This window comes from Henckelia pumila, chromosome 3 (genome assembly GCF_033568475.1).
Source record: "Henckelia pumila isolate YLH828 chromosome 3, ASM3356847v2, whole genome shotgun sequence".
NCBI lineage: Eukaryota > Viridiplantae > Streptophyta > Magnoliopsida > Lamiales > Gesneriaceae > Henckelia > Henckelia pumila.
The window spans coordinates 29,360,717-29,387,879 of NC_133122.1; the positions used below are offsets into that span (position 1 = coordinate 29,360,717).

The following is a 27,163-nucleotide window of genomic DNA, read 5'->3' on the forward strand; positions in this document are numbered from 1 at the left end:
TATGGTTCGTATTAACTCATAAAAACATATGTTCTTAATTAGACTTTAAAACTTAACTGAGAGGGTGTTTGGCTAAACTTATTAAAAAAACTTATCAGCTCCTAGTGCTTAAAAGTTGTTTTACGAGCTTATAAGCTGTTAGAACTTATTTTAAAAATAAGTTGTTAAAGTGTTTGGGTAAACTTATTTTAAACAACTTAAAGATGTTGATATGTTTGATATTATAAGATCTTTTTATTGTCAAAATTACCAAAAAAATATAATTCTATGAAAATAAAATTTTGAGTTATACACATACGAAAATAGTTTTAGAATAAACATATACTAAAAAATAAAATTATTTTAATATTTTACTTTAGAAAAAATTTATGTGATTTGTACTTTTTTTTAAAAAAATAATATTTAATATTTAATGGATGAAGTATATAATTTTGCCAAAAGCTGTTTGAAGAGTTTTTAAACTCTGCCAAACATCTTATGAGTTACCACAAGAGAACGAGTTACCCAATGAAGGGGTGAGAAATAATTATTTGGCAGCGAATATTCTTTCCAAATGAGGAAAATCACATTAATATAGTTTATTTCTCAAAAAATAATATATGAAAAAACCATTATAAAAATGGTAAACCATGAATAACGAATCAAATAATTAAAGATATTATTTAATACATTTAATTCGATTACTCAATTTATTAATATTTATGTTTTGAAAAAATATATAATAATTATACTCAATAATTTTGGTGAATGAAAAAGATCTTACATATAAATTAATAATAATTTAAATTCTTCAATAAAAATCACAATCTTAATTTTACAAATATAAACTAAAAATGACATCATTTATCATAACCAAATGATAACATTGTAACTAATAACTTGATCATAATATCAATCATAAAATTAATCAATTAAAATAAACAACATATTGCTATTTGCTCACCCCATAATATACATATTATATTAGCAGAGTCAATTTCGACCCAATAGTAGTTTTTAGTGAATAATATTGTATATTTGCATGTAAGGCAGCCATGGCCCATGGGGGACTTCAAAATATATATAATTAAAATTGATTAAATTTAAAATGGCATATTTTGAAAAGTTGGCTTCTATTTTGTCAACATTTTTTAATTTTCTTGCTCCATGGAGCATGGACTATGAATATTGTTACAACTTTTGGCCATAATCCAACGGCTAAGATTCGTTGCTATCCTCGAGTCAAGCCCGACCCGACCCGACTCGAGCCATCATGGATCTCTCTGTCATCAGATTGATGGATGCTTTGCCGTGTAGACTGCGATTCCACACCAGAAAGCTCCCAACTTTCCCATTTTCTCGAATTATAAAATCAACATTTCCCGAGTCATCAACGCGTTTAAGCAAACCCATAAACCAAATAGTCGAAATACGCTTCCTTTCTTCCTCCTCGAAGCCCTCACCTAAGATCAATCGATTGTCTGAACTGCTGATTCTGGGGTACTCTTTCGAAATTTGGTTTTGTTGATGAAAGATTTGATTTTTTTTCCTGTATTTGTTTTGGGGAAATTATGTAACGAATGCATGAGTCTTGAACTGGATTTTTTAGTTGTTATTTTTCCTGACGGTTGGTTATTTCCTTGCGGGTTTGATAGAATTATTTCAAGAAAGGGAATTGTGATCGGTGCGGACTTGTTTGATCAGATTAAATCGAAGATGTTCTCCCGGATTTTGGGCAAGCCGAAGCAAGAGACTAATAATGCTCTGGCCACTCTTGATAAATTGAATGAGGTATATTTATTTGCTTGGTGCGAAGTCTGGTGTAGTAGAGGGGGTTGTTTTGTGGATTTGCGTGTCTCTGATGAGTGATGATAATTACTGACATCAAAGATTAATTTTTTATTTGATGAACTTGAGGTTTTCTTGGGGAAAATAAGAGGATGACTTTTTCAGACGATCTGGATCTTCATTGAACTTTTAGTCTTCTTGATATTGTGCTAGTGTTTTCTTCAAGAGGAAAGGTGGCCACCGGATGATTTAATCCATATTTTTGCTTACCTAATAAGTTTTAAACTCGTTCATTCACTATTTTGGATTGGTATACGTCCTGTTCGATTGTTGTAAACTCGCTTTAGAAATCACAATTATGTATTTTGGTTGATGGATTATACTTGTGTATGAAAAGAACTTTTTCTTCATGCCCACAATCTTTTTAGAACTATAGAATTATGTTCTTATATTGGTTGAAATTACCTCTTTGGCTTGGGAATGATGCCCACACTTTATGAAATTCAATTATGTAACTAAGTTAAGGTAATGGCAAAATATTTTTATTGCCTGATCTGTCTCTTTAGCTCAATGGTCCTGGGGGTTTGAAGCGTAAACACCAGCACTGTGGAGTGGTTCATGTTTGTGTATCTCACTACTTTATGTGCTTAAATAGAATAAGTGAGAGTATAATATTATTTTGATTGAGAATTAAATATGATTCGAAGATAAATATGACACCTTTGTATTCTAATTAGATTTTTTTATGGGTTTGATGATTGTTGGTTGTTATCTACTTGTTTATATATTGGAAAATTAATCCTTTCCTTTGTCTAGACTCTTGAGATGCTTGAGAAGAAGGAAAGTGTGCTTCAAAAGAAGGCTTCGGCAGAAGTTGAGAAGGCCAGAAACTATACAAAAGCTAAGAACAAGAGAGGTACAATCATGTTTATTGTCTGGCATCCCTCTCCTCGTTTAACCCCTTAAAATTCGTCTCTTACTTTTTTTCATGGTGGAAAATGGTTCCGTTTCTAGTTTGTAGTTAGAATTCAGTTAATGATCCAAAGTTCTTTATCAAAGACGTCGTGATAGCAATGTACAGACTGGCATGCTTATTGGGTTTATCTTTATTCCTGTAATCATATTCAAGTAGATCCCTTGGTTTCTTTATCTGATTTCTAGTTTTTCATGTAGCAACAAATTAGTGCTTTATCTTGCATATAGTCATATCTTTTTATAGTTTCTCACTTAATTTCCCATATCTCTACTTGTGTAAATCTCATTGGTTCACTGTTGATAAATAACGGAAAAGGAAAGTATTTTTAGTTCATTTTTTATGACTGTAACTTGTTCTTCTGTTTGCCTTTTGAACAGAGTCGGCCTTATGGTTGTTATTGATTTGATTCTCCTGATTAAGTTGGAGTAAAATTTTTCATTCGGATTCAACTGACATTTGTTCGCAATATTAATACAGCGGCTATACAGTGTTTGAAGAGGAAGAAACTCTATGAAGAACAGATGGGGCAACTTGCAAATTTCCAGCTACGAATCCACGACCAGGTGTACATGATGTTTGTTGAATGTTTTAAACAGCGTTCCATCATTATCTGATGAATTTTGTCTTACATTACTTGCTTTGGGCCTGTTTAAATGCTTTGTAGATGATAATGTTAGAAGGTGCAAAAGCTACTACGGATACTGTAGATGCCTTGAGAAGTGGAGCAGCTGCAATGAAAGCAATGCATAAAGCAACGTATGTAAATAGACCAAATTAAATGTCCGGAATATTTTGAAGTCATCACAAACACTTGATTTATTTAGTTTTCAATCCCCACTGTTTCTTGCTATCAATTGTTAAGTAAAAGGTTTGTTTCCACACAGGAATATTGACGATGTGGACAAGACGATGGATGAGATAAACGAGCAGACGGAGAACATGAAGCTAATACAGGAAGCCCTGGCTACGCCTGTTGGTGCAGCAGCTGATTTTGATGAGGTTTCTGGCCAATTTCTCGCTACCAAAGTTTATTTTCCTGTGTTGCGATTTTCTCGTGTATCAATTAAACATATTTGGCAAATGCAGGATGAACTGGAGGCAGAACTAGAAGAATTAGAAAGTGCTGAGTTGGAGGAAATGCTTCTTCAGCCCGCAACCACTGCCCCTGCTGCTCCAGTGCACATCCCGTCGGGCAGAGTACCTTCTCGCCCAGTCCCTCAGAGACGGACAGAGGAGGAAGACGAACTTGCTGCTTTGCAAGCAGAAATGGCACTCTAAGTGAGCCGGTTTTCTTGATTGGATCGATAATTTAGTGTATTTTCGGGGCAAGCGATCTACCACTGACTGTATAGTGTAAAAGCATTGGGATTTCGGACGTGGTTGGAACAATGGTTCCTTGTTTTTAATTATCTAATGTAAAATATATGTGCTGGATTTTCAATGTATTCCGGTTAAAGTCTTCAGTGCCTACCAATAATGCGATTATTTTGGTATAAATATATTAGCAAATTGTGGCACCCGCAATGTGGGTGATCCGTGAAAAATATAGTGAAATGTTTGTTGAAACGTTAGAAACACTTTTTAAAATTGAAATGATAGAAGATAATAGATATGATAAAATTGAAATGATAGAAGATAATAGATGTTGGAGATCAAACTTTAAGTTTTGGTGATAATAAGTTAAAACAAAATCAAGAAATAAAATAAATGAGAATTTAAGGACAAACGGAAGACAGATCAAAATGGGCTCGTACAGACCAAACATTAACAAGTTGTCCAGATCGAGTTTTCGATGAAATTGAAGTTCCGGATAAATCAAGTATTTGATCTATGCTTTCTCCACAACAACTTACTTCAACAGATCAACTATAATGATCTTCCACTAGAACAATCCAGATCGATCAAAACTTTGCGTCTTCTGCCAGATCAAGTATGAAAGCCATAAACCAGATCAAAGTATCGCATGGAATTATCCGTTGACGAAGTTGTTGAGTTAGAACACAAAAGCATTTAATGAAGATTTGAATGTTGGCTGGCTTCCCTCAAAGTCAAGATTTGTGAGCCAATTTATGAGATATGTTGGCGGCTCAATATCAAAAATTGTTGGCGGCTCATTGGCTAGTTTTTGAAGATTATAAATACACGATGATTCAAAGTTTCAAAGCAGAGTGAACAATACAAAGTTATCAAATTCAAAAGATTGCTTTCTAATTCATCCGAAAAGCCAAAAAGCATTTACTCCATATTCTAACTCAGAAACTCATCCTACCAGATCAAAGCTTCAAAGTACTGAGTTAGAGAGTATTTCAAGATCGATCGAGCTCAAAGAAATACATACAATATCAAGAACGATCCAAATCAAGCTAGTCGTAGCCTTCTAGATCAAATCCCGAAGCACATTTTGTGGCTTCATTTTGTAACTCAAAGCAGAGTATTTGTTCTAATTCGAGAGAGTGTGTTGCTAGGAGTTCCTTTCAAAGAGTTGATTGGATTGAATTTGTACAAAACGTTGTATAAATCAAAGTCTTCTAGTGGAATCCTTCTGAAAACAGAAGAAGGGTTTACTTACTGCAATTACATTATTTTATCTGCTTTAGCTTTCATAGTTCAAATCTACGAGAAAGATTTTTTCGCCTGATATTATCAGATTTTCGAGCAAAACAAATTTTTTAAGCAAGCGAAACTTCTGTCTGATTCTCACAAATCAGATCGAAGTATCTTAAAAATTTTAAATAGTGTATTCACCCTCCTCTACACGTATTTTCAATCCTAACAAGTGGTATCAGAGCGGTTCTTGCTTATCACCTGAACCGTCTCTTAGCTATGACATCTTTTAGTAGAATTCCCATGTTCTCAAAAAAAAGATTATGATGATTGGAAAATTCCTATGCAGACACACTTATCAGCACAAGATGATGATATGTGGTTCGTGGTCACAGATGGACCAATGAAGATTATGAAAGCCAATACTACCATTGTCATCTCTGCTGGTGCTCCACAAATGATAGAAAAGTATCGAGTTGAATAAACTTCTGAAGATAAGAAGAAAGCCAATCTGGACAATGTAGCCAGAGATATACTATACAAGACTCTTGTAACACCCGGTATTTTTAAATACGTAAATCCGCATGCATAATTAGGATATTTAATTATTTAAATTTTAGATTTATGGGTTAAATAATTATGTGAATTATTTGTGCATGATTTAAATTATTTTTAAGCATTTAACCCATAATTAGTGATTTTTTTATGATTTTAGTATTTTAATTATTTTATCGCGTAGACGGGACCGTGGATGGACGAGATGACAACTTTCTAGCCAATAATTTTCATGAGCCTTTTTAGAGCCCTAAAATATTATTTTGAGTTTTATTATCTCAAAATTTTTAGTATTTAATTTTATATAATTTTAGGAGTCCATTTTATTCAAAATTAGCCAAAATATTGACTTTTTAGTATTTTTAAAATTCCTTTAATTTATAATTTCGGGATTTTGTTTATGATTAACTTAAATTATCAGATTTTAAATTTTATTTAGAGTTTTAAAATTTTATGTTTTATATTTAAACCTTTTAATTATCCTAAAACCTATTTTAATTAAAATAAACTCTAACCTAATCTACCCCAAACCCTTAACCGATCCTTCACCCTAGTAGCCGCCTCCATCCCACTTCTCCATCATCTTCTTCATCGTTCTAGCAAGAAAACTCCATAGGAGATTGATTTTTCAAGCTTCCAAGGTGGTTGATCATCGTCCCGTCGTCCCGCAATCGTCATATACGTCTTTTTCTTTCCATTCAACGGTGCAAGGCATGATTTTCTTCCAATATTTTTGTACCTATCAGATATTATATTGTGTGGATTGTGTATGCATCAAATCCTTCGATTTTTTTTTAGAAAATGTTTTGAGTGTTCGGACTTTTCCCAAGATTACTCGTTTTTCATGATTCATGTTCAAGTTTTTAGGCCATGGGTGCGTTCTATCTGCTGGCTAGGGTCCCTAGGGTGTCCTAGGTGTGACTGGACTCGAGTGGCTCGAATGGCTCGAGCCAAACGAGCCCAGGGAAGCAACTACAGCAGATCGGCCGAGGAGGGTTGCAGGTTAGGGTTCTGGGGAAGGGCCTTCGGGTTCAGTGTTTGGGGCTGCATGGGGCCGGGGCTAGGGTCAGGTTCGGACCGCCCAGACGTGGGCTACGTCTGGGCGGCGGCGCTCCGGCCAGGGGCGGCCGGAGCTGGCCGACAGCAGGCCATGAAGGCCTGCTGCTCACGACCGCAGCCGAGAAGAGGTAAGGGGGATCGGGTTAGGGTTTAGGTGTGGTCCGGGTCGGGTCGGGTCAGTAGGTTAGTGGGTCGGGTTAAGTTGGTCCGGGTCCGGGTTTGGTGGGCCGGGCTCGAGTCTTTTTAATTTTAAAATATTTTAGAAATTAATTGGTTTTTGGGCCAATTAATTAGAAATAAAATTATTTGGACTCCCAAATAATTTTATTTGGGCTTTTAAAATTTTAATTAAGTTAGTCCATTAATTTTATGGGCTTTTGATCCCATAAAAGTTATTGGGCCAGTCTTTGGGCTTTTAGGCCCATTGGGCCAGTTTAAGTTGTTATTGGGCTTAGAATGTTTTAAATGAGTTTTAATTATTTAATTGGGCTTAGAATAATTTTTATTGGGCTTAAGTATGTTATTGGGCCAGTCTCAGTGTTAATGAGCCAGATTTAAGTAAATGGGCTTGAGTGTTAGGGCCAACAGTCCAGGACCATCCATGAGAAAAATTGCATGTGTCCTGATTATATATTTAATTATTTTTATGCATTGAAGTTATTTTAATATTTATATGTTAGTAAGAAATTTAAATTAAATATATATGAAGGACACATATTTTTATTTAAGTACATGCATTCATGAAATAATTTTATGCATAATTAAATGTTTAAGGTTGATGAACAATAATAAAATATTTTATGTTGGAAGTTGAAGTAGTGTGACAATTTAAGGGGGATTCGTCCCCATATGTGAACTATTGAAGGGCAGTTTACTGCCAATTTAAGAGGTAATTCGTCACCGCCACGTACGTTGGTTTCCACGCTGATCAGTATTTAATGTATGATTTAAGGTTATACTACGGATACAACCATGCGATGTTAGAAAATTAGTTGCTCAACAATGTTTATGTATTATGTTATTTAAGTTAAGATAAGTTATGTTATGTTATGAAATTTTCAAGCATGCTCATTCATGTATATGTATGTATTAGTATTTAAGTGTTTTAAATTATTTTAAACTCTTGTTATGTTAGCATGTTGGGCCTCTAGGCTCACTACACTGGTATGGTGCAGGTGAGTACGTTGAGGATGAGGTTGTACCCACCGGAGGCGAGGATGTATGAGCGGACATGCAGTGACCCCGTGACCGTGATAGATGTCTGAGTCACATGCATGTTTTATTTATGTCAGCATGTTACATTTTATATTATTTTTCAGTGGTTGTGAGTATTGAATATTGTCAGTGCATGCAAATTTTAATCATTTTATTTATGCAGTATTTTTAATTAAATGTTTGACTCAGATATTTATTTTATTTTAAAGAATGCATTTTTATTTAAGTATTTAATTGTTTATTTATTTATTTATTATTAAATCTTTTTATTCTGTGCATATATGTATGGGCATATATGTACATATTTTATTTAGTAAGTATAAAAAAAAAAAAAATTTTCCGCATATTTATTTATTAATTATAGAGTTAGGGTCGTTTCAGTTGGTATCAGAGCACGGTTCTTGGAGGGGTCATTACTGCTATGCGAGCTCAGAAATCCACGCTACCGGTTTGTAAGTTTTAAGTATTTATAGCATGATTTAATTTTTTTAGAATTTAAGTTAGCATTAATTTGAAACAACTTAGTTATGCATGGCGATTTACGTAAAGAAATATGTGGTGGTGCAGAATGCCTCCGAGACCAGTTAACAGACGTGGGGGACCTCCACCTCCACCTCCGCAGAACCCTATTGCAGCATTGGAGCAGGCCAATGCAAATATGATGGCAGGGATTACTGCTCTGTTAGAGCAGCAGGCTACTCGTCCCAGGTTGTCCCACGAGGAGGACGTTGCTGAGAGGTTCCAGAAGAAGGGACCCAAGGAGTTTGTTGGTACCACCGATCCTTTGGTGGCGGAGGGATGGATTCGCTCTCTGGATTCCATCTTTGCTTATATGGGGATCACAGACACCGACAGGGTGAACTGTGCGACGTACATGCTGAGGGGTGATGCAGCGCTCTGGTGGGAGGGTGCAGCCAGGGGAGTTTACCTTCCTACACTGACCTGGGCAGAGTTTAGGCGTATCTTCTACGCCAAGTACTTCACTGAGGATGTGCGCAGTCGCATGATCCGAGAGTTTATGAGTCTCCGTCAGGGGGACAAGACAGTGGTTGAGTATGTGAGACAGTTCGAGAGGGGCTGTCACTTTGTGCCTCTGATTTCAGATAGTCCACCAGAGAAGTTGAGGCAGTTTGTGGAGGGTTTGAAGGCGGATATCAAGCATGATGTTCGCATGGCAGACGTCCTTACTTATGAGTCTGCAGTCAGTAGAGCCTTGCGTTCCGAGGAGGGTCGGAGAGAGATCCAGAGGGAGCAGCAGGGAAAGAGGCAGTTTCAGGCTGGGTATCAGCGACCATCTTCGCAGCCTCCTGCGAAGAAGCAGTTTACAGGGCCGGCTAAGGGCCCGAATCCACAGCAGAGGCCTCAGCAGCAGAGGCCGCAGCAGCAGAGGGGCGGGGCCCCTAATGCCATAGCTTATCCCACTTGCCCGAAGTGCCAGAAGATGCATTCGGGACCTTGTCTATTGGGAGCAGGAGTTTGCTACCACTGTAGGGAGCCAGGGCATCAGATAGCTAACTGCCCGAGGAAGAAGAACACCGCTGGTAGGGTGTTTGTGATGCAGGCCGAGGAGGTAGATCCAGACACCTCCTTGATCACCGGTATATCTTACCCCTAACTTTTAATAATTTTCCTTTGGTTAAAAATTTCGTCTTTAATTTGGAATTTATTGTTATTTGGGTTATTTAACTGCATGTTAGAATAGGAAGCATGTTTTACTTGTGATTAGAATTAAGAATTAGTAGTGACTCGTTGGGGAAAATTTAGTAGTGGTATGAAACTGTTGGGAATTTTCTGCGTGCAGGGAGAATTCTAGTTGGAGGCAACTCCACGTTTGCGTTGCTAGATTCAGGGGCTACGCATTCGTTTATCTCCCTGGAGTTTATCAGGCGGGTAGGCATCACACCTGAGAGTAGTGACAGCGGGTATGATGTTACTATGCCGTCAGGGTAGATTATTTCTACCTCGAAGGTTATTCGAGGACTGGAGTTAGAGCTGCAGGGACACTCCATTCGAGCAGATGTGGTGGTTTTTCCTTTGAGTGGATTCGATTTGATTTTGGGCATGGAATGGTTGACAGTCAATGGAGCTTCGATTGATTTTCGTCGGAGATCAGTGTCAGTGAGACCTACAGTAGGCGACCCGTTCACTTTCCATTCATCTCAGAGCAGTGATATGCCTCAGGTGATATCTCATATTCAGGCGAGGAAGTTGTTGAGACGGGGTTGCCAGGGGTTTCTAGCGAGTATCGTCACGACTTCAGAGCCATCTAGCAGATCATTGTCAGAGATAGAGGTGGTTCGTGACTTTCCGGATGTCTTTCCGGAGGATGTTGTAGGAATTCCACCAGTGAGAGATGTAGAGTTCAGCATCGACTTAGTGCCAGACACCGTGCCTATCTCTAAGGCAACTTACAGACTTGCTCCTACCGAGATGAAAGAGTTGAAGGAGCAGATTCAGGAGTTGTTAGAGAAAGGCTTTGTTCGTCCTAGCTTTTCTCCGTGGGGAGCTCCGGTGTTATTTGTGAAGAAGAAGGATGGCAGTATGAGACTGTGCATCGATTACCGAGAGCTCAACAGGGTCACAGTGAAGAACAAGTATCCATTGCCTAGGATAAAGGATTTATTTGACCAGTTGCAGGGAGCTTCGGTGTTCTCCAAGATCGACCTGCGATCTGGTTATCATCAGTTGCGTGTTAGAGATACAGATGTGTCCAAGACTGCTTTCAGGACACGATATGGGCATTACGAGTTCTTAGTGATGCCTTTTGGGATGACCAATGCTCCAGCGGTTTTCATGGATCTCATGAACCGAGTCTTTCAGCCGTATTTAGATCAGTTCATCATAGTCTTTATTGATGATATTTTGATCTATTCTAGGAGCATCGAGGAGCATAGACAGCATCTTCAGACAGCCTTGCAGACTTTGAGGGAGCATCGGTTGTATGCCAAGTTCAGCAAGTGCGAGTTTTGGCTTGAGCAGGTGGCATTTTTTGGCCACATTATTTCGAGAGATGGGATTGCAGTTGATCAGTCTAAGGTTGAGGCAGTGCAGAATTGGGGTATTCCGAAGAATGCTTCAGAGATTCGCAGTTTCTTGGGTTTGGCAGGTTATTATAGGAAGTTCATCAAGGGTTTTTCCTCTATTGCAGTACCCTTGACTTTCTTGACCAAGAAGAATGCGAAGTTTATCTGGAGTTCAGACTGTCAGAGGAGCTTCGATCAGCTGAAGGAAGCACTCACTACTGCACCAGTGTTAGCGATGACAGTACCACACGAGGAGTTAGTGGTGTACACCGACGCATCTAAACTAGGTTTAGGCGCAGTGCTTATGCAGTGTGGTAAGGTTATTGCGTATGCGTCGAGGCAGCTGAAGATTCATGAGCAGAACTACCCGACGCATGACTTGGAGTTGGCAGCAGTGGTCTTCGCTTTGAAAATCTGGAGGCACTATCTGTATGGCGAGAAGTACAAGATTTTCACAGACCACAAGAGTCTCAAGTACTTCTTCACACAGAAGGAGTTGAACATGAGACAGCGCAGATGGTTGGAGTTGGTGAAGGACTATGACTGTGACATTAGCTACCATCCGGGTAAAGCTAATGTAGTGGCCGATGCTTTGAGTCGGAAGTCGTCAGTGGTATCATGTTTGACCGTACAGTTACCACTACAGAGCGAGATTCAGAGACTTGGCTTGGAGTGTCATCCGAGTGGCCATGCACCGAGCTTGTCAGTGTTGACGGTGCAGCCAGTTCTGCGAGATTGGATTAGAGAGGGACAGTCTACTGATGAGGAGTTACAGCGATGGAGACAGAGAGATGAGGCTAGAGGTAATCTCTTGTATACAGTGGAGGATGGTATCGTTCAGTACCGTGGTAGGATGTGAATACCGAACGTCGATCAGTTGAGAGCTGAGATTTTAGCAGAAACTCACACATCTCCGTACTCCATTCACCCCGGAAGTACGAAGATGTACAAAGATTTGCAGCTATTGTATTGGTGGCCCGGGATGAAGAGTGACATCGGGAGAGTGGTGTCAGAGTGCTTGAATTGTCAGCAAGTCAAGGCAGAGCATCATCGTCCAGCAGGACTTCTTAGACTTCTTCCTATTCCGGAATGAAAATGGGAGAATATTACGATGGACTTTGTGGTTGGCTTACCGAGGAGTGCCAGAGGTTGTACAGCGATTTGAGTGATTGTGGATAAACTCACCAAGTTAGCTCATTTCTTGCCGGTGAGGACTACTTATACTTTGACACAGTATGCAGAGCTTTACATCAGAGAGATTGTTAGACTGCATGGCATACCAGTGTCTATTGTGTCAGACAGAGATCCGAGATTCACATCAGCGTTTTGGAAGAGTCTGCACACAGCTTTGGGGACGAGGCTTTTGTTCAGTACATCATTTCATCCCCAGACAGATGGTCAGTCTGAGAGAGTGATCCAGGTTCTCGAGGATCTTCTGAGAGCTTGTGTCATTGATTTTCGGGGCTCTTGGGAGACTAGACTGCCATTAGTGGAGTTTACCTATAACAACAGTTTTCAGTCGTCTATAGGTATGGCTCCTTATGCAGCATTGTATGGGAGGAGATGTAGATCTCCTGTGCATTGGGATGAGGTTGGTGAGCGGATTTTGTTGGGTCCTGAGATTGTGCAGCAGACAGCTGACATAGTGACTCAGATTCGAGATCGGATGAGGACAGCTCAGAGTCGGCAGAAGAGTTATGCAGATGCCAGACGACGAGATTTGGAGTTCGCTGTAGGTGATCACGTATTCCTGAAGGTGTCACCTATGAAGGGAGTAGTGCGTTTTGGCCGGAGAGGCAAGCTTAATCCGAGGTATATAGGGCCCTTCGAGATCTTGGAGAGAGTTGGCACGTTGGCCTACCGTTTAGCTCTACCACCGGGGCTAGCGGCAGTGCACAACGTTTTTCATGTATCCATGCTTCGGAGATATGTCTCCAACCCGTCGCATGTGTTGGATTTCGAGCCCTTACAGTTGCCACCAGATCTAGTGTATGAGGAGAGGCCAGTGCGGATCTTGGCTAGGGAGGAGCGGAGGCTTAGGACGCGGGTCATACCGATGGTCAGAGTCCAGTGGCTGAATCACTCAGAGGAGGAAGCTACTTGGGAGACCGAGGCAGACATGAGGACTCGCTACCCGGAGTTGTTCGGGTAAGTACTTTAATTTCGAGGACGAAATTCAATTTAAGGGGGGGGGGAGAATTGTAACACCCGGTATTTTTAAATACGTAAATCCGCATGCATAATTAGGATATTTAATTATTTAAATTTTAGATTTATGGGTTAAATAATTATGTGAATTATTTGTGCATGATTTAAATTATTTTAAGCATTTAACCCATAATTAGTGATTTTTTTATGATTTTTAGTATTTTAATTATTTTATCGCGTAGACGGGACCGTGGACGGACGAGATGACAACTTTCTAGCCAATAATTTTCATGAGCCTTTTTAGAGCCCTAAAATATTATTTTGAGTTTTATTATCTCAAAATTTTTAGTATTTAATTTTATATAATTTTAGGAGTCCATTTTATTCAAAATTAGCCAAAATATTGAATTTTTAGTATTTTTAAAATTCCTTTAATTTATAATTTCGGGATTTTGTTTATGATTATCATAAATTATCAGATTTTAACTTTTATTTAGAGTTTTAAAATTTTATGTTTTATATTTAAACCTTTTAATTATCCTAAAACCTATTTTAATTAAAATAAACTCTAACCTAATCTACCCCAAACCCTTAACCGATCCTTCACCCTAGTAGCCGCCTCCATCCCACTTCTCCATCATCTTCTTCATCGTTCTAGCAAGAAAACTCCATAGGAGATTGATTTTTCAAGCTTCCAAGGTGGTTGATCATCGTCCCGTCGTCCCGGAATCGTCATATACGTCTTTTTCTTTCCATTCAACGGTGCAAGGCATGATTTTCTTCCAATATTTTTGTACCTATCAGATATTATATTGTGTGGATTGTGTATGCATCAAATCCTTCGATTTTTTTCAGAAAATGTTTTGAGTGTTCGGACTTTTCCCAAGATTACTCGTTTTTCATGATTCATGTTCAAGTTTTTAGGCCATGGGTGCGTTCTATCTGCTGGCTAGGGTCCCTAGGGTGTACTAGGTGTGACTGGACTCGAGTGGCTCGAATGGCTCGAGCCAAACGAGCCCAGGGAAGCAACTACAGCAGATCGGCCGAGGAGGGTTGCAGGTTAGGGTTCTGGGGAAGGGCCTTCGGGTTCAGTGTTTGGGGCTGCATGGGGCCGGGGCTAGGGTCAGGTTCGGACCGCCCAGACGTGGGCTACGTTTGGGCGGCGGCGCTCCGGCCAGGGGCGGCCGGAGCTGGCCGGCAGCAGGCCATGAAGGCCTGCTGCTCACGGCCGCAGCCGAGAAGAGGTAAGGGGGATCGGGTTAGGGTTTTAGGTGTGGTCCGGGTCGGTCAGTGATCCGGGTCGGGTCAGTAGGTTAGTGGGTCGGGTTAAGTTGGTCCGGGTCCGGGTTTGGTGGGCCGGGCTCGAGTCTTTTTAATTTTAAAATATTTTAGGAATTAATTGGTTTTTGGGCCAATTAATTAGAAATAAAATTATTTGGACTCCCAAATAATTTTATTTGGGCTTTTAAAATTTTAATTAAGTTAGTCCATTAATTTTATGGGCTTTTGAGCCCATAAAAGTTATTGGGCCAGTCTTTGGGATTTTGGGCTCATTGGGCCAGTTTAAGTTGTTATTGGGCTTAGAATGTTTTAAATGGATTTTAATTATTTAATTGGGCTTAGAATAATTTTTATTGGGCTTAAGTATGTTATTGGGCCAGTCTCAGTGTTAATGGGCCAGATTTAAGTAAATGGGCTTGAGTGTTAGGGCCAACAGTCCAGGACCATCCATGAGAAAAATTGCATGTGTCCTGATTATATATTTAATTATTTTTATGCATTGAAGTTATTTTAATATTTATATGTTAGTAAGAAATTTAAATTAAATATATATGAAGGACACACATTTTTATTTAAGTACATGCATTCATGAAATAATTTTATGCATAATTAAATGTTTAAGGTTGAGCAATAATAAAATATTTTATGTTGGAAGTTGAAGTAGTGTGACAATTTAAGGGGGATTCGTCCCCATATGTGAACTATTGAAGGGCAGTTTACTGCCAATTTAAGAGGTGATTCGTCACCGCCACGTACGTTGGTTTCCACGCTGATCAGTATTTAATGTATGATTTAAGGTTACACTACGGATACAACCATGCGATGTTAGAAAATTAGTTGCTCAACAATGTTTATGTATTATGTTATTTAAGTTAAGATAAGTTATGTTATGTTATGAAATTTTCAAGCATGCTCATTCATGTATATGTATGTATTAGTATTTAAGTGTTTTAAATTATTTTAAACTCTTGTTATGTTAGCATGTTGGGCCTCTAGGCTCACTACACTGGTATGGTGCAGGTGAGTACGTTGAGGATGAGGTTGTACCCACCGGAGGCGAGGATGTATGAGCGGACATGCAGTGACCCCGTGACCGTGATAGATGTCTGAGTCACATGCATGTTTTATTTATGTCAGCATGTTACATTTTATATTATTTTTCAGTGGTTGTGAGTATTGAATATTGTCAGTGCATGCAAATTTTAATCATTTTATTTATGCAGTATTTTTAATTAAATGTTTGACTCAGATATTTATTTTATTTTAAAGAATGCATTTTTATTTAAGTATTTAATTGTTTATTTATTTATTTATTATTAAATCTTTTTATTCTGTGCATATATGTACATATTTTATTTAGTAAGTATAAAAAAAAAAAAAATTTTCCGCATATTTATTTATTAATTATAGAGTTAGGGTCGTTTCAACTCTGGACAAGAACATGTTTAGCAAAATCAAAAGTTGCACTGCTGCCAAAGAAATATGGAAGAAGCTCACCTAACTATGTGAAGAAAATGACCAAACACAGGAAAACAAACTCATGGTGGCCATCCAAAAGTTTGACAATATAAAAATAAAACCAGGAGAAACAATGAATGAGTTTGATGAAAGATTCAACAGCATTATGATCGAGTTGAATGCACTTGAAAAGAGCTATAGCAACCGAGAAGTAGCATTGAAAGTCATGAGAGCCTACCACGTGAAATGGATGTGAAGACAGTAGCCGCCATGAGAGAATCCAAAGATCTCAATAAGATCGAATTACATGATCTATTTTTGGATCTCAAAGCCTATGAATTCAAGCTGGGAGTTCGAACTGAGAAAGAGACATCAATGACATTAGTCATTTTTACGTGTATTATTGCATATTTGTTGCATTTTTTGGCATGATTTTTGTTTTTTAAGGTCATTCATATTTAGGTTTTGAATATTTGTTGCATTCGGATGACTCCTCATGATTTTTTGGTTGGTTGTAGGCAAAAGATGGAGAAAAGTAAGAGTTTGAGCACGAAAAAGTGACACAAGTAGGAATCACAAAGCATTAATGATCCAAATTTTATTTTTGACTCTAGATTGATCCAAATCCAATCTCCACCATTCAGATTGTAGTTTAGGATTTTTTAAGCTCATGTCAAAATTTCAGCTTGATCTGACGGTTAGAACATAAGTTATGAATTTTTCAAAAATATTGCGCGCAGCGCGCTATGACAGAACAGTGCCGCGCCCGAGCCGTCACTTTTTAACGCTTGGGCGCACCTGTAATGAAATTTCACCCCAAAACAGTGCGCCTTCGCGCCCGGGCCGTAATTTCTTACCGCCCGAACCCTCTCGCGATTTGGATTTTTTTTATTTTTCGGGTCTTTTACATGGAAAGGACTCTTGGGCACTATAAATAGATAAAAATCTGACGTTTTAAGGGTTGCATACATTAGATTGAAGAGGAAGGCGGACACCATCAAGGAGAAAAACGTGAAGAGGGAGGAAACTTGAGGAATTCAAGAACTGCAAACACCAGTTTTCTTTTTTTCTTTTATTTTATATTTAGGGGATCCTACCCCCAAAACTATGTTTTTATTTCTTCTTGAAGATTGAATTTGGTTTTTAAGCGTTCTTGATTATATTATTGTTTTTATTGCAATTTTGAAGATTGATCAACTTTTTAGTGATTTTATGTGTTATATTGATACCAAGGAGATTTTATGACATGATAGGGTAATATAATCCATGGATCTATAACTTGCATAGAGATATGATGTTGATTACATGTTGATAGTCATAGTTCACCAGGTCGAAAGCTAGAGGATTTCACAAATCGTTAATACAATTGCAATTGTTAAATAACAAAAGGAGACTTGGTTATTACAATTCGTTAATTAGATTAATATAGCTCGAAAGAGTATATTGATAGATTAGAAAATTCCGTCAAAAGCACGCCTGAGAATTGAAATTCAATTATTAGAGAAGAAAATGGGTAGGTGAATCGGGATCCTAACAATCATTTATTCATTAGTGATGCAATGTCACTATTTGTTAAAAAGTTTGGAACATTCATGAGGAAGAACCACAAGAATTTTCAAAGAACAAACAGATCAAGCTTCAAACTAAAAAACCAACCGAAGAAAATCGAGCGTGTTACAACTGTGGAAAGGAAGGACACTTCATAGCTGATTGTACCAAACCTAAGAAGGATGAGAAAAGAACATCACACAAGAAGATTTTCAGAGAAGAAAGAAATAACAAAAGGCACTGCTAGCAGATGAAAGCAACAAGTGGGCTGAATCAGACTCTACCTCATCTGATTCAGAGACATCTTCGAGTGAAAGTGAAGATGATGCAGTCAAGTGTCTTATGGCTAATGACTCTGACATTCCAGATGATGGAGAGGTACTTGATTTTACTTTTGATGAATTTAGTAGAGAAGATCTTACTAATGCATTAAATGAGATGGTTAATGAATATCGTATATTATCTCACAAGTTTGATGAAATCAGAACAAATGGAAAGAGTCCAACAGATAAGTCAGATCAAAGTAACTCAGATGAGTGCACTGGATCAGACAGTCTAAAGGCTCAGATAAGTTTGTTAATGATCGAGAACAATGAAATGAGAAGTAACTTCAAGAAACTTTATTTGAAAATCAGAGATTAACAGATCTAGTAAATTCTTGGAATAAAACATCGATATCCTTAGATAAACTTATTGGAAATCAAAAGCAAGCTGAAGATAAATCTGGCTTAGGCTATATCATAAATGAAGGAAGTTCATCTATCTCAATCACTCAATCTTGTCTGAAAAAGAACAACCTCAAATATATGAAGTTTGTAAGATCCAGCACGATATATGAACCAGAGATCTCTATGACATATTTAATACCTCAACAGAGTAAACTCTTACACAGAGGGCTGATATATGTTGAGCCAGATAAATCGAAGTCAAGATGGACTAAACCTAGATCAAACGGGTTTGGATATAATCCTAAAAGACAAAGGACTTCGTCAACTCAACATAAACCACATTTCAATAACTCTTCTAGAAAGTATTGGAAGTCAAACAGGAACAATCGATCTGATCACTACACTTGACATACACAGCACAATACATCAGACAGATTTGTCACTCCCAAAGGACAATACCATGGAAAGTCTGTAAGGATAATCCAAGTATGGATTCCAAAGGGACTAATCCAGCGTGGACCCAAGTAGGAATGAGGACCAGAGTTATTTTATCTTGTTTTTGCAGGTGAATAAAAGTGAACTAATCAAACAAGCAGTCTAGTACTTGAATAGTGGGTGTTCAAGGCATATGACCGGATACAGAAGGATGTTATCTGAATACATACCAGGACCAGGACCTAAGATCACTTTCGGAGACAAATCTAAAGGTAAAACCATGGGTAAGGGTATACTTATCCATGGAAATATTAGCATTAAAGATTTTTTACTTGTAGAAAATCTGAAATATAATATGATTAGTATTAGTCAATTATGTGATTATGATTATTATGTAGAGTTTCAAAAGCACACTTGCACCATAAAAAATCAGTCTGGAATCATTATGACAGGAGAAAGAAGTGGAAATACCTACAAAGTAAATTGGTCGGATCAACCACTCACTTCAATCTATCTGGTAGCCACAAAGATGAACCAAAATTGGTTATGACACAAAAGACTCAATCACTTGAACTTCAAAGCTTTAGCCAATCTGAGTAAACATGAATTTGTTACAGTTCTGCCTAGAGTTTTCAAAAGGCAAATTTTGCACTGCTTTCCAGCTAGGTAAGCAAGTCGGATCAAATTTTAAAAACAAAGGTTGTAAATCTTCTTCCAAAAGCTTAGAAATACTGCATATGGATCTTTTTGGCCATATACCAGTAATGAGCTTAGGGAGAATGAAGTACACTTTGGTTATTGTTGATGATTTCTCAAGATTTACTTGGGATGATATTTTTAAAATTCAAAGATCAAACTGCCACCCAATTGATTAAACTTCTTTTAAGACTTCAAAATGATAAATCTCAAATGATTTCTAAAATTAGAAGTGACAAAGGAACCGAGTTTACAAATCAAACTCTGTTTACTTATCTGGAAAGTCATGGAATCAAGCATGAATTTTCTGCAGCTAGAACGTCACAACAAAATGGTGTTGCAAAAAAGAGGAATAGAACTCAAAAAGAAGCTGCTAGAACAATGATTACTGATTCAGGTATTTCACAAAAATTTTGGGCAGAAGCTGTAAACACAACATGTTATACTCAGAACAGATTAATGATTAATAACAAAATCGAAAAAACACCTTATGGGATCTGGCATGGTAAAGTTCCAGTGATATCATACTTCAAGGTATTTGGTTGTAAATGCTTCATTCACAACAATGGAAAGGCTCATTTGACTGCTCTAGATGTCAGATCAGATGTTGGTTTGTTTCTCGGATACTCATCTATTAGTAAAGCTTATAGAGTATTTAATATTAAAACTCTAACAGTTGAAGAATCAGTTCATGTTTTTTTTTGATGAAAAATCTGTTACTGATGAATCTCCATGTTTGAATGATCTTAGTTACAGAATAGAAGATTCAAAGCTTGACACAGATGATGAAGAAGAAATCCAGATCAAAAGGAATATAAAAAATCTATGCGAACCAGAACAAATTGAAGAACAGAGACCAGAAGAACCACCAATTGATAATGAGGTTCCAATAAATATAGATCCCATTGAAAATCAAGATGAACAAGATCATCAAGGAAATATATATCAACTTGGCCCAAATTATAGATGATCCAAAACTCATCCTCCAAACTTGGTAATAGGTAATCCATCTGCACCTTTGAGAACCAGAGGTCAGATGGTCAGTGAATTAATGCATGCTGCTTTTATTTCTCAGATAGAACCTAAGAAAGTAGAAGAAGATCTACTTGATAATAACTGGATAGAAGCTATGCAAGATGAATTGAACCAATTTGAAAGATATTTTGTCTGGCATTTAGCTCCTAGACCTTCAGATAAATCTGTAATAGGAACTAGATGGTTATTAAAGAATAAACTCAATGAAAGTGGTACTGTAGTAAGAAATAAGGCTCGTTTAGTACCAGAAGGTTATAGACAAGAAGAAGGCATAGACTTTGATGAAACCTTTGATCCTGTAGCTAGACTTGAAGCTATTAGAAATTTTCTTGCTTATGCTGCCTTCAAGGATTTTAAAGTATTCCAGATGGATGTTAAAAGCGCATTTCTCAATGGTATTCTTCAAGAAGAAGTGTTTGTTGAACAACCCCTGGATTTCAAAGTCAAATTTATCCAGATCATGTGTTCAAGCTAGATAAAGCTCTTTATGGGTTAAAACAAGCTCCACGAGCTTGGTATGATACTCTTTCACTTTTTCTTAATGATTATGTTTTTTTTATTGGCTCTCTAGATAAAACTTTATTTAAAATTTTCAAATGCGATCATACTTTATTAGTGCAAATTTATGTTGATGATATCATATTTGGGTCAACTAACCCCCAAATTATGCAAAAAATTTTCTAAGATGATGAAGATAAGTTCGAGATGAGTATGATGGAAGAATTGACATTCTTCTTGGGATTACAAGTCACACAGATGGATAAAGGAATATTCATAAATCATTTCAAATACACAAAAGAACTTCTGAAGAGATTTGGAATGGAGAATTGTTCTGCTGCTAGTACCACAATGAGTTCTTCAATCAAATTGGATAAGGATGAAGTTGGAACTTCAGTAGATCATACTCTATTTAGAGATCTAATAGGATCCCTACTTTATTTGACAGCAAGCAGACCAGATATTATGTTTTCAGTCGGTCTGTGTGCAAGATTTCAATCTGGTACTAAATAATCTCACTTCATTGCTGCCAAGAGGATTCTAAAGTACTTAAAGGGAACTCAGAATGTTGGATTGTGGTATCCAAAGGACTTCAGTTTCAATCTTATTGGATACTCAGATGCAGATTATGTAGGTTGCCGAATTGATCATAAAAGCACAATTGGGACTTGCCAATTTCTTGGAGACAGGTTCATTTCTTGGTTCAGTAAGAAACAAACATCTATTGGTACATCCACAGCTGAATCAGAATACTTAGCCGTAGGAATTTGTTGTGCACAACTGCTCTGGATTCAACAACAACTTAGAGATTATGGTGTTGATTCATCTGAGGCACCTATCTACTATGACAACATAAGTGCAATAGCTATCACATACAATCCTTTCTTACACTCCAGAACGAAATACATTGACATTCATAACCATTTCATCCGAGATCATGTTCAAAAGAAAAATGTCCTTCTGGAACATATCTCAACTGATTTGCAAGTTGCTGATATTTTCAACAAGCCATTATCCGACGCTAAGTTTTTTTATTTCCAAAATGTTCTTGGATTGATTAATATTGATTAATTATGCACATGTTTAGGGGGAATATTTGTTTAATATTACGATGTTTATATGATTGTTCACAACACACGATCAGATAAAAGAATAAACTCATTTTATTCATTGATCTGCAAAATAAGCTACACGTGCACTTGCTATTCTATTACGCATTTCATGAATCCAATTAACCATCCACACACTCAGGGAGCCCTGACCATTGCAGACTTTATCTTCAAAGCATATGTTCTACGTTTCATTTTGCTCTGTAAGAAGCATAAGGAGCAGTACTCCAGAAGACTTCAGCACATCTCGATTCCTATGTGTTCCCAGCTTCTTCTTGCACTTACGCATTCCCACTACATAAAGTCGAAACATTTTAGGAAAACACGGAGGACGGTTGTAAGAAAGATGACGACGCAGAGCATCCAAGAAGTGCCACATTCTCATTCCTCTGACACTCATTCTGTTTCTATATTGATCCTTACGGATCTCATACTGTTGTTCTTCTGATAGATCACCTCCATTGATATTTAAATCTGCCATTATATTTGATTACTTGTTTTCAAATTTTACTGAGCTAACCTTCTCTTTTGGACTGATTTTTATAGGAAAATGAATGAGAAGATGAAAAGTCATCCGAGCCAATAGCCTCTCAAACGTCCAATCAATGTCCTATTTAATAAATTTAATTAAAGTCACTCTGAATATTCTTAGATTGCATCAATCCTTCTTGAGATTTTCAAACTTATCTGCCTTGCCTTGAACTTTAATTAAATTACTTGTTTTATGCAAGAAGAAGCAAAGTCACACAATTCATTCGCAGACTTTATGTCCAATCACCGTTCATTTCTCAAGACTTATTAATGCTTTTTGCATACATGCATTTAATGGGAAGTTCATTCGTTTCAATTAATCTTAGAGTATTAAAATCTATTTATTTCTTTTATCTGATAATAAAATTAATTAATTATATGTTTAATTCATAAAATTAAAAGGAATATATTTTCTCTGAAAATTAGTTTGCGTGATATTCATACGATTATTTGATTTTTCTTTTCATCTGATTCTTTTCTTATCTTAATTGATATATTTGAATTTATTTGATCTTAAACTTGTTATGTTTTGTTGTATTATCTTATTTGCATACTTAAATTTTACATGAACTGCGTATACAGGAAACCATACATTCATATGCATACCAATTTTTCAATACACACACCGAGACAGAAGGTAAAGCAAAATGATCTTTCATTCCATAACATAAAATTAAAATACATAGTACTACTGCATTCAAAATAAATATTACACCATATTCTTCATTTCAGGGACGACTCCCCTCTTCCTTACATCTGCTTCAATTCTCCACTTTATCAACCACTCACGCAATGGTGGATCAAAAGGCTTGTCCTTGTACTCACCTGAGTTGATCAGACGAGTAAGGACTCGCTCCTCCTTTCGGAGAAGTAGATAATACAACCCTTTTGTCGGATAAGATGTCCTCAACCTTTTCGGACCCAGCAAATCCAGATACTTGTCCTTGCGGTCTTCAAGTTCCCATGCATCCTTCTGCTTGCGTGGTGGAAACAGTGTGTGGTGATACATCCGTATCTCCTCGACTTTAAACCACAGTCGCATAACCCACTTGAGAATGAACTTCTGGAGTTCTTCCTTAAGCTCCTCGAAGGACTGATCTGCACTCATATTGTTTTTATCTGAAACTTTGTTTAAAAAGGAGAACTTAATCGAACAATACATCCTAGTGTCTTATTTATAGGGGATGTTTGTCGTTTCGTTTTTCCAGACATTATTAAAATATTATTATTTTTACCGCGTGTATGGGTCATTCATTATTCTCCGCATTTATTTTGAATTTGAATAGTTGCTTATGTCACTTAGCCACGTATTTGGGCGTAATTTTTAAAACTCCTCTGAAACTTCTTCTTTGACACTTAAACATTTGAGCCCTAAGTATTCTTCGTGAAAGAACAAATTACTCGCATTTTCCCTTTCTTCAATCTGCAGGAACAATATGTCGCCGATCACCCAAAACGTTCTTTCTCATTGATTGCCACACAGTATTCGATCTTCTAGATCAAGGAATTGTGGAAATATTTCGAACAATCGAAGCTTCTGGACTAAGGAAATTTCTCGAAGGAAGAAAGACCATCTACAAGCAAGCCTTCCCAAAGTTCTTTCAAACAACAAATTTTGAAGAAGGAGTTATATCCACTACTTTGGGTGGAGAGTCCGTGAAAATTACATCTGCTCTGTTCGCCTCCTCTTTTGATCTGCCCAGACAGGGGATCACTGATTTTTTCAAAATCACTGCTGAGATGAAGAAACAAATGAAGAGTATGTACTCTCTGACAGATAATCCAATCAAAGTACCTTGCAAGAAGAAGGAACTCAAGATGGAATTCAGACTAATGCACGAAATTGTGGCCAGATCTCGTCTGGCCAAAGCAGGGTTCCTTTGATGCAATTACATCTGAGAAGTTTGAATTATGGTAGCCATTTCTGCTGGTATCGCTGTGAATTGTTCTACTGTTCTGTTCGATATTTTATCTGCTATGATCATTGCACCGACTATTCAGTCTTAGGGTTTTGCTATTCAGATCGGAGAGATCTTGAATGACTTGAATATCTATCTGGGACCCTCTTCTAATCTCCATCAGCACAAGACACTGAATGAGAGGGGCATTGAGGTGTACAAAGCCTTGCAATTGATATTATTCAAGCATGGTACAACCAATCCAGATGAGATTGAAGACTTGACCGTACCAGATGAGTCCAAGCCTCTGGCAATTGAAGCTGCTAAGACCACTGAATCTCCAAATCCATCTGCTCCAAAAAAAAAAAAAAATCAGTAGAAAGGAAAATAATAATTGATGCTTCTGAATCAGAAGCATCATAATCAGATCAAGTGACTCTGGCTGAGATTATTGAGCCTCCTCCACAGAATAAGAAGAGATCAATTAGACCACCTCCTCGAATCCCACAAGCTATTCAAGAAACTCCGATCCCAGCTATTCCTTTGTCAAGAGTGGAAAATATTGTCCCTTCGGTGACCCAGATGAACATCACTACTCTTCAGTATGGATTCTTCAAAGAGCCTGGTGATACATCTGACTCATCTTCCAATGCTCAAAGGATAATTGATCTGACTGCTCAGCACAACAACAAAATTGCAGAAGAAAAGATGAAAGCCTTTGACAGATAGGTCTTTTACCGAACAAAAAATCACTTCTAAAAAATCAGGACCTTGACCAAGCTGGAGAATATTGCTACTCTTGAAGATAGAATACTTGAGTGGGCTGAAACTCAAGTTATTTAGTGCACTGGAGAGAAGAAAGTTTGTCGAGCTCAGATTGAAGGAAAGTCTTCTACGAGCTTGTCTAAAACTGAAGAGAGCAAGGTTCAATCTGACAATCTTGGATGTCTTTGATCAGACTGCAACAATAAGTCAACTGTAAAATGATGCTCATCTAATGACCTCTACTACTCAGATGATGAGACAAGATTTTCTCGTTGAGGCTTCATCCAACAAGACAGATCAACCTACTTCATCTGATATTCCTTCTGATGCAGACGATCTCAATCTTTCTGATGATCCAACTTCACCGTCTGTCTCTCCGGCTCGATCTTATTCTCCTCCAAAGGAAGCTTCTATTATTGACTTAGCTTCTGAAGAACCTTTGGATGTAGGATCTCTTCTTAAGGAACCTCTGATTAAGCCTCAGATTGAAGATCCATCTAGTGATCAAACTATGGATGAACCAAAGATGGAAAATCATACTTCTGAAGACTCTATATTTGAGGACATCCTTACAGAGCCTCCAGAACAAATGCTGGTGTCCAACTTTGAGGAGATCAACTTTGATCCGAACACAACAATCATTCTATTTTTTCCAGCTGCATAACAAACTAAGGATACATCTGCAGAATCTTTGGTTACGGAAGCAGACAGATTGTTTGAATTGGAACTTTCTCATATTTTCAAGGTACTCAAGCTTAGTCCAATTCACAATGAGTTCAGTCCTATCATCCTCCAAAAATATCATGGATATCAGCCACAAGTGAAGCTCCACTTAAACTACAATCAATTCAAGCTTCACCTATTATTATTGAAGATACTGATTCAGAGCCTCCTACTGTTGTCACTCCTCCACAACTTCAAATTTGTGACTCCGCTTTTTTTGAAGATGCTGCTCCTTCCTCTTCTTAACAGATCAATGTCTAGCCAAATCAGTTTCTGTCTGAATCTCTCACTCAATTGTTCAATCTGGTATCTGAGTTGCAGACTGAAACAACTCAAACTTCTACCGCTTGAAAGATTTCAAAGCAAGTATGATGAAGATGGTCAGTGATATATCCGAGTTTGTGATGCATGTGCAAAGAAAACAAACAAAAGAATACTCTAACATCCTTCGCGGACTTGATAGTCTACAAGCCTCCACCGAAGTTCACAACAAGTAGTTCAATGATATTTTTGGTACCCAGCTCATGGTTATTCTCGATCTATTATCTGAGAGTGGTGATGTCAAAAATGGGGAAAAATCTACCTCATCAAAGGCCAAAGGCAAAGGGAAGAAGTAGAAGTATCATATCAGAAGAAGAGTAACAGAAGAAGAGTAGATCAGATCAAAGCAACGATTTTCTTGGAAATTAATTTTTGAGATTTATTTTGTCTAAAAATTATTATTCGATCTATGCAAGAATACTTTTGGAAAGTCTTTTGATCTACCATCTTAAATTGATCCGGATATTGACTTGGTTTTGACATCACCAAAAAGGAGAAAATTGTTGGAGATCAAACTCTAAGTTTTGGTGATAACAAGTCAAAACAAAACCAAGAAATAAAATAAATGAGAATTTAAGGACAAACGGAAGACATATCAAAATGGGCTCGTACAGACCAAACATTAACAAGTTGTCCAGATCGAGTTTTCGATGAAATTGAAGTTCCGAATAAATCAAGTATTTGATCTATGCTTTCCCCACAACAACTTACTTCAACAGATAAAATATAATGATCTTCCACTAGAACAATCCATATCGATCAAAACTTTATGTCTTCTGCCAGATCAAGTATGAAAGCCATCAACCAGATCAAAGTATCACATTGAAGCATCCATTGACGAAGTTGTTGAGCTAGAAGACAAAATCATTTAATGAAGATTTGAACTTTGGCTGGCTTCCCTCAAAGTCAA

The 27,163-nt window shown here is 37.4% G+C and overlaps 1 protein-coding gene across 1 annotated transcript; it reads left to right on the plus strand.

The window, feature by feature from the left end:
* The first annotated feature begins 1,301 nt into the window (after positions 1 to 1,301).
* Positions 1,302 to 4,206, plus strand: LOC140887902 (vacuolar protein sorting-associated protein 32 homolog 2-like). Its single transcript, XM_073295488.1, has 7 exons — positions 1,302 to 1,479; positions 1,635 to 1,770; positions 2,584 to 2,683; positions 3,221 to 3,306; positions 3,408 to 3,499; positions 3,628 to 3,742; positions 3,830 to 4,206. The coding sequence occupies exons 2-7, from the start codon at positions 1,696 to 1,698 to the stop codon at positions 4,019 to 4,021; spliced, it is 660 nt and encodes a 219-aa protein (XP_073151589.1). The 5' UTR covers positions 1,302 to 1,479; positions 1,635 to 1,695; the 3' UTR covers positions 4,022 to 4,206.
* Positions 4,207 to 27,163: the final 22,957 nt, after the last annotated feature.

Bases quoted from the DNA above. Each gene is read 5' to 3' on its own strand.
- LOC140887902 (XM_073295488.1), top strand. From the start codon at position 1,696: ATGTTCTCCCGGATTTTGGGCAAGCCGAAGCAAGAGACTAATAATGCT. The intron at 1,771-2,583 runs GTATATTTATTT...TCCTTTGTCTAG, and splicing joins CTCTTGATAAATTGAATGAG to ACTCTTGAGATGCTTGAGAA. The intron at 3,307-3,407 runs GTGTACATGATG...AATGCTTTGTAG, and splicing joins AGCTACGAATCCACGACCAG to ATGATAATGTTAGAAGGTGC.